Source organism: Dufourea novaeangliae, unplaced genomic scaffold (assembly GCF_001272555.1).
Source record: "Dufourea novaeangliae isolate 0120121106 unplaced genomic scaffold, ASM127255v1 scaffold152, whole genome shotgun sequence".
NCBI lineage: Eukaryota > Metazoa > Arthropoda > Insecta > Hymenoptera > Halictidae > Dufourea > Dufourea novaeangliae.
In genome coordinates this window covers 22,342-31,032 of record NW_015374039.1, presented here as the reverse complement: position 1 = coordinate 31,032, position 8,691 = coordinate 22,342, and the positions used below count along the sequence as shown (strand labels likewise).

The following is an 8,691-nucleotide window of genomic DNA, read 5'->3' as shown; positions in this document are numbered from 1 at the left end:
CGAGAACGAGTTTAAATAAAAAAAATGGAAGCCTATTACAACTCAAATCTTTGGAACACTTTCTACAATTGGAAGCTTAGTTGCTATACTTGAAAATATATTGAAGGATTAAGAAACTTTGTAAGTACTTGGAGAATTGAGTATTAAAGTATGTGACTACTTAAAGTTGTTACTTACGTTGAAAGGGACTGCGTCAAATATATGAAGATCCCCTTGGAAATCCATCGAAATAAATTCACGGAAAAGTTAATTAGTGCACAAAACAGAAGAGAAAACTTTCCACAAATTTTCAGCGACTAATGATACTTTTATGAGGAAAAATGAAATTTATACAAGTTTTACAAAAATTAATATGAATTTAAAATGAGTGATCCAATTTTTTCCTGAAAGTTGTATTTGCAGTACTAAGTAACATTAAAATTGCAGTAACAACACATGCTCTGTATTATACATCCTTAAATTAAATAAATATTGTAATAAATTTTGAAAAAAAATTATGTACAGAAATAATACCCTTAATGTTTGTCACTTATTTTGTATAAATTGTTTCATATTTATCAGTTACTATGGAGTACTTGATGTGAGATACATAAAAAAAAACTATAAAAGTTAGAAAATTTAAAGTTTATTTCTGTGTCGGAATGGCTGTTAATTAACAATTGTATTACTAAGGAATTGAAAATTGTCTTTAGAGAACATCTCTAATTCTTTCAAAGTATTGTCAACAATATTGAATCAACGAAAACCGAAAACACAAAAAAAATATCAAAATCAATACCAATTGAATTCTTACAACTTTCAGAAATTAATAAATCAAATCACGATAATTTATTAAGATTTTGAATTATCCAAATGAAAACTAAACTCTGCTGAATATCACTCACATTACCAGCACTCGATCACGTTAAATCACAAAACCGAAGTTCCCAATCTCACAAGCAATACACATTCGTTGAATACCAGCATCAAACAAAACTGCTCCTTCCGTTAGCAATGTCAAAAAAACCCGAACAACATAAGCGCATCGCTCAACGAGCACCGAGGGAGAATCTAACCAGTCGCTTCACCAGGATTCTCTTATCTGTTGCCCGCCCTTCGAAAGACTAACACGGACAAAAAAAAGGACAAACAAATTACTCCTCTGGTCCTTGTAGCACGAGTCAACCGGTTGGTGTACGTTTGCATCGCCCAACGACGCGAAATATCCCTCCGAACGCAAATATTGACTGACATTACGAGCACCACAAGGCGTCGAACCCCCCCTCCATCCCCCCGGCCCAGAATGAAAACAAAAAGGTTATGCTGGGGGGATAGTGTACACACACAGAAAAATCCTGCAAAGTACACCATTATATTTTCATTACACCGTGGATATCGTGACCGTAAATAGAACTGAGCCCGTGTCGTTTTCTTCGTTGTCCTCGTTGGAAAGCTTATCTGCAGACGTTGTCCGCAGTGAAGCAGTTCCTGGGGGTGGGGGTCGCCATGTTGAAGCCACCGCCACAGAAACGTTTTGTGCTCTGGCTCATGAGCGGCAGCAACGGTTCGCTCATCGATTTCGGTTTCGATTCCCTCGATTTCTGGAGTAGCCTCTTTTGCGTGTAGTATTTCTTCTTCAGCTCGCCCATCTCGCCGGCCATCCTGTCCACATCGACCCGGTACCCGTCGATTTGGACTTCGTACATGCTCAGCTCCGCAAGCAGACACTGAGAAATCGAGCCCCGTTGAATCATTGAACACTCGCGTGCAACCAGGCATTTGCTGGCGTTAAAATATCAGCTGAGCCTACATCGCGCGACGCCCGTCGTGAATGTTTAAGAAACGGTAGGGTACACGTGCGAAATCCCTTTTGGTCGGTTAACGTTTATTCGAGAGTTTGGTACGCGAGCTGAATGATCGTGATCGGAGCTTTTGGGGGAATTGAGCTTCGAATATTTATTTTTTTCCTTTTTTGTGGAATGTAGGGAGATGTATTGGATGCGTCAATAATGAATTCGATATATTTTGTGAAATTTAACCCTCAGACATTACACTAGTGCGAATTCGCATCAGTGAAATATTGTTTCTTCTGTGACATTCTATCCGGCTAGCATAACAGTTTCCCTCAATTACCATAGAACATTACTTCTCACTTTTGCAATTATTACCATTGAATTTCTGAGGAAATTTAACCATAAAAAACATGTTATGAGCTTAATTTGCTTTTATTTTCTTCAAGTTCTTAACTCGCTAACTACATTTGTCCACTACATTGGATGCCTGCTTTATTACTTTAGTGACAATATTTGAAACATTTCTTGACGATTGGCAGTACGAAACTTCTTTAAATGACATCCCAACGTTAGAAAAACGGTGTTACTGTGACTGCTGGTACTATTATTTATCGTGAGTAAACATATTTATAAATAAAGCATTTTTTAATGTTTTAAATGGTCTTAAAATGACTATTCGCTGTTGATTTTATGAAAAAAATTGTTGCACCAGATACTAAAAAGATGCGGTGAGCGGGATAATCATCAAAAATTCGAAATCCCAAATTGCACTAGTGTGGTATTTACGTATGCTGCGATGGGGTGTGGCTTCTGAGGGTTAATATTTATTTTTGAAAAAACTGAAGCCTGTGGTGGATCAATAATAATTGTCTGATAATACGCGAATCACCACCGCCATTTTGAATAGAGAAAAGAGCCGAAAGCGTCTTGAATTTAAAGTATATTAACAGTTCATTTGAATGAAATGGTGGATTACTTATGGGTACATCTAATATGTTACCGTTTTCATACGTGAATTTGTGTGGTTGGAGATTGGAAAAAGAAGTGCATATGTATGTGGTGTGTGCATACGGGAAGAAAAAGGTAAGTCTCGTTACGGGAAGCGATTCAAGAGGCAAAATAAATTAAGAAATATTGTAACGATAGTGTGTCGAGAATGCGTTTGTAATCACTAGACTGTGGAACTTCCTTAAAATTTGTAATTTTAAATATTAATATATAAAAATGAAAATTAGGCAGAACTGTAAGCCCTGTACTAGAGGTTTTACTGATTTAATGATAATATTATCGATACGATCTGTTTTACCCCATTTTATATTCCCCATCATTTTCCTTAAAAAATCCTTTTGAAGGACATTTTGAACATACTTTCAAATATCAAGTTAAGACCTTTTGCCACGAATGAAAATTAAGATATATTAACATTCTTAAACAAATTGTTCTCAAATGAATACTTTTCAGCTGTTGATTGACTACATTGTGCGGAATAAACTTTTTAAGAAAAATTTATCTCTTCTTCTTGTTTTACCATCATCTCTGACAATCATAATATAGAAGATATTTTCTTCTACTCTTTGCATTCATTTTCCCTTCGTTTCTTCCTTATGGGACGATAAAATTAAACGATTCGTTTCGTACTTCCATGATTGTCATGGTATTTTAAAATAAAGCGGCGGGTCCTTTTAGCTGAACATACTTCATTTAGATGGTATTCATCTAATGAAAGCTTATTGCAGTTATTATCGAGTATAATTGTTGTTTAATTATACCGGGAGCGATGGTTGTCAACTTAAGTGAATAATTATACCGAAAGAATTAAGACCGTTAATAAAGGAAGTAAAGTGAAGTTTCGCATAAATTTTATAAAAAGTATGATTACTATTTATCGATAGTTAAACTCTAACATTATTATAATTTAATATTTAATATTTTAACATATGTTGATATATTCCTTATCCTTACCTTCATTTTCTGTCCTCTTTCGCGCAATGCTTTCTGAGTTTTGTTCAAGGAGATGGTAACCTGAGGTCCTGGATATTTTGACAATATCTCACGAAGGTTCATGTACAATTTTTCGGTATCTTTTATTTTCTTCTCTTTGTCGATCGCATCCGAGGCCATTTTTAAAACACGTTTTTGCAGAATTTGGATTTTCTTTAGCAGTTCATAAGTAGACGGATCAGAGCCCTATAAAAATTTCGTAAGCACTTGATAAGAAATAACAGCAATTTCATTTCTTCCCTGTACGTTAAAAATGCAACTTCATTAGTACCTACCTACAGACTGCCAAAAGAACGACAAAATTGATAACGTAACAATAGAATAAACACCGTAATACAGAATACTAAAAAAATAATGGAAATGACAAGAATATATGTAAAATATTTTGAGATATTTTTACTGGTTTATATTAATAATATAATAGAGTATATAATAAAAGAAATAAAGAAAAAACAATTATTACTCTATCTGAGCAACAAATATTGTAACAAAACGATTCTATTTTCTTCGTCATTAAAAATCCTTATTTGTATCGCGAACGATCATATTTTACCCAACATACTCCTCAAAAGGAATTTAATCCTACGTGTAATATGTGTAATAGAATAAATTATTTCTACAAAAGTTAAACGGAGTTATTGTTTTAACCTTAATATACACTTAATTCTGTTGTCACACAATAATACTCCAGAAAAATCCTTGTGAAAGTATCACATGCAGAAATGATACCGTGCACAAGGAAAAATGAAGGATTTTCTCCAGATTGTAAATACAAGTAAAGAGAATATAAACCAATTGAGAATTTGTTTAATTCGGAGCACTTTCCTAGAAAAATAAGTGGGAAAATTTTCACCCAGAATTAAAACTAAGTGAAGATTTTTCAAAAGACACATGTGTCATACCTTGTTAAATAAAAAAAAATCGTGCAAAAAGAATTTAATTTTCTTTTAAACCGTATTAAATCAAAATCATATGTAAAAACAAACTCAAGTATACTAAATAAATTTCTTTTTAACACCTACAGTTACTCGATTTAATATTCACACACCATGGTACTTGCGTAAGTATGGCTCTATACATATACTGACTTGAAATGTGATTATCGAATTTTCTGTTTCGAGAAAGGTTAAAACACATATTCTAGTTTCCAAATATGCATAATAAATCATAAATGAAATTAGACCCAATATTGATGTCGAAAAAAGATTCGGACATGTAAAATTGTATAACGTTTTTCACCATATACATATAGATACTTGCGAACAAAATTATAATAATTTTAATATTTTTTTGAATATCCCTTTTGCCTAATAACATGTTTTAACCGTATCGGCATATTTGAAATAATTTTCAATAAATAATTTTGAGTAATACGTCCCCACTCTTCTGTTAGTCGTATTTTTAATTCCTCTTTTATTCTTATATGGATGTCGTCCAAATGTTACGATCTAACAAATCCCATAAATTCTCTGTTGGATTTAAATCCGGTGACTGTGACGGAGGATGGAACACTTTCGGACAATTATGCAATAAATATTCCTGAACTATGTATTCTTGCTTTATGTTTCGGATCATTATCCTGATAGAACTTAAAAGTGTTTTGTATATCCATATTCGTTGCACTTTCCCTTAAATTTTCTTTTAATATGTCCAAATATTTGTTTTCATCTAGAATTCCACCAATAAAAACTAACTCTCCTACTCCGGCAGTTGAAATACAGCTCCATACCATTAAGACTCCGCCACCGTGTTTCACCGTCGGTTTGGTATTATTTATTTGGAATTGTTCATTCGGTTTACGCCACACTAATTTGCGTCTGTTGAATCCAGAAACATGAAACTGACTTTCATCTACAATGATCACATCATTCCACCACGACTGTGTTTTAGACATAAATTCTTTGGCGAATGTTATACGTTTCTTTCGATTGATTTCATTTATGTATAGCTTTTTACAAGCCACTCTACCATTATAACCAACTTCTTTTAAAACATTGCGAACTGTATCCACATGTACTGTTTTCTCAGATTTTTGAAATAATTCTGCATTTAAATTAGGAGCACTTAATCCTGGATTGATTTTCACTTTTCGAATAATTTGGCGCTTATTACGGCTATTAAGAAGACGTGGACGTTCTTCTTGAGAAATAGATTCAATGCGACCTTCATGATTGTACCTTTTTATAATATCCGCGACAGTAATTTTACTTAAATTTAATAATACTGCTGCGCATGCGTATAATAATGGCGGAAAGGACCGGTGATACACAAAGATTATTCAAAAATAAATTATAATTATAAATAGGTAATTATTGAAAACAGTAATTCTGTCTACGAATTGACATTCTAAAGCGAATAAGCCGCGAGATACACGGGTGTCCGAATATTTTTTCGATATCAATATTGGATCTTATTTCGTTTATGAGTTATTATGTCCGGAATAATGAAAAATAAAGTAATTACTTTGACGTATTTGTAAACTAGAACGTATGCTTTATGCTATCACGGTCCAGAACATTCGATAACCACATTTCAAGTTAGTATATTGAGCAATAATTACGTAAGTACCATAATATCTGAATATTAAATCGAGTAACTGTACATACCTCTATAAAATACTTCAGCCAAACATTGTAAATCTACACGAAAATTCTCAGTCTAGTAATAAATACTCACCTCGAGTCTAGTAACAAACATCCATAGTCTAATAAGAAATAGTTACCTCGAGTTTCCTCCACCTGTGAATATTCAACGGGGTCTGCACCTCCTCTTCCAGCGCCATAACCTTCAGCCTCTCCCTGGTCAGGTCTCTGTTCAAATGGAACACTTCCTGCCGTAGGTCGCTCATGTTGTTAATGTTCTTGGTTAGCAGCGTCTTCTCTGTTCTGAGGTTCTTCACCTCGAGCTTCAAAAGTCTGATGTCCTCCAATCTCTGGTTATACTGCGCCTCGCCTCGCTGCAGCGTCCCGTGCAGCACTTTGATTCTGCTGTACTGAAGGCTCAGCTCGTCGTTCCGTCTGACCAATTGCGTGCCCAGAATATCCCTCTCGTTCATGACGTTGTCAATGTCCTTCTTGTGACGTCCAATATCCGCCTCGGCCCTCTGGATCACCAGCTTCAAACTCTTCTCCTCCTGCTTCATCTCCTCGATCTCGTGCCTCAGCTCGGACACCTCTTTGCGGGTGGATTCCAGCTCGACCTTCAAACCCTCTTTCTCTTTCTCCACCCTGCCACGGACTGCAAGACAAATGGCCTGTGTAAGAGGAACTTCCGCCCGCAGAAACGAAGCAATCAAGCGCCTGGTTTTGATAAATTCAACGGCGAGACGATAGACGAGGTGATTCTAACGGTTCCTCAACAGACGACGCACATTGGTCCAGAATAAAAATTTAACAGCTCAAATGGTCAAAACCAAATTTCTTCCATTTTCCAAAGAAACTTACATAAACATATTACAAGCTAAACAGGCAGGTCCAAATATGTGCAACAGCGAGCACGGACACGCACAACACGGCGCGCGACCAAAATACCGTCCACACTTAAGCAACATGCAACAGAATTTCCACTCGAGACCCTCAAGAAGGGTCGATTTTAACGACCCAGCGCACATTCGCAACGCGCAAATGTTCGTAAAGACGGGGAAACACGGCTATCGCGCGCACGAGAATGCTCGATGCGCATCGTTCACGAAATTGGAAGGAGCTTTTCTACAAGATGCGTCTAAAAAGTTCGGTGAATGGTCCGACATTTAAACAACAACGCGGGTTAGAAACGCGCGCCCATGCATGCTCTTTGAGAGACATGTAAAGAATCGCCCCCTAGTGCCGAAAACACTAAGCTGAAGCAGAGTTGCCTGTGCGACTTGTCGAACGTAGTGTGTGTGAAAACTTGTGTCATATGGAATAATGGAGCAACGCATAAACATAAAGTTTTGCTACAAATTGGGGAAAACGGCGACGGAGATCCATGAAATGTTGGTGAAAGTGTACGGAACAGAAGCAGTGAATAAAAAATGTGTTTACGACTGGTTCAAACGCTTCCGCGACGGAAAGGAAGCTGTCGATGATGAGCCGTGTTCGGGTCGACCGTCAACAAGCAGAACACCAGACATCATGGAATGAGTGCGATAGATGCTTGCAAATGATCGGCGGCTGACTTTGAGAATGATAGCGGATGAATTAGGAATTAGCAAAGATAGTGTGCACACTATCGTACACGAAGATTTGAATAAGCGGAAGATTTGTTCCCGGACATCCAAAAACGTGTGACATCGTTGCTTCGAGCGATTCCACAAGAAGCCTTCGCAGAATGTTTTCAGCAGCTTTACAACCGTTGTCAAAACTGTATTGTAACTAATGGAGATTACTTTGAAGGCCAATAAACATATTTTCTGTGTATCTTTTGTTTTCTTTATTTTCTGAGACCATTCACCGAACTTTTTAGACGCACCTTGTATTTTTCTTGAATTAAACCATCCGCAGTGAAAAATAAACCGCCGAATGGATGAATAACATCTATATAGAACGTTCATCCATCAAATAGTAAAAATATGTTTCCTGTTTCGCTGAATATGCATTAAAAAAATAGTATAAATATAATATATATTTATACATAAAGGTTTTCATTGTTATACAATACAATGTGTAATCATATTATTGACAAAATTGTGAGATTATAAGTATGGTCATATATGACAGTCACATACTCATTTATCACTTGCTTTGACATTGTTACTACACCTACGTACATATACAGGGTGTTCGACAACTAGTGGGAAAAAATTCAAGGGGTGATTCTTTGAGGCAAAATAAGACGAAAATCAAGAATAACGAAATTGCGAAAAATGCTTCGTTTGTTAGTTATAAGAGTTTAAAAATTGACCGAAATCATGGCAATCCGCGCGCACGGAGTGTCAGCG

At 36.0% G+C, this 8,691-nt stretch overlaps 1 protein-coding gene across 1 annotated transcript in view; it reads right to left on the bottom strand.

The window, feature by feature from the left end:
• Positions 1-1,433: 1,433 nt before the first annotated feature.
• The window catches only part of LOC107189526 (cilia- and flagella-associated protein 58-like), a 23,459-nt gene continuing 16,201 nt past the window's right edge, over positions 1,434-8,691 (bottom strand). The window contains exons 3-5 of the mRNA XM_015578083.1: positions 6,496-7,010; positions 3,735-3,959; positions 1,434-1,706 (exon numbers count right to left, since the gene is read on the bottom strand). Coding sequence (XP_015433569.1) covers positions 1,434-1,706; positions 3,735-3,959; positions 6,496-7,010 — 1,013 coding nt within the window. The remainder of the gene's footprint in view (positions 1,707-3,734; positions 3,960-6,495; positions 7,011-8,691) is intronic.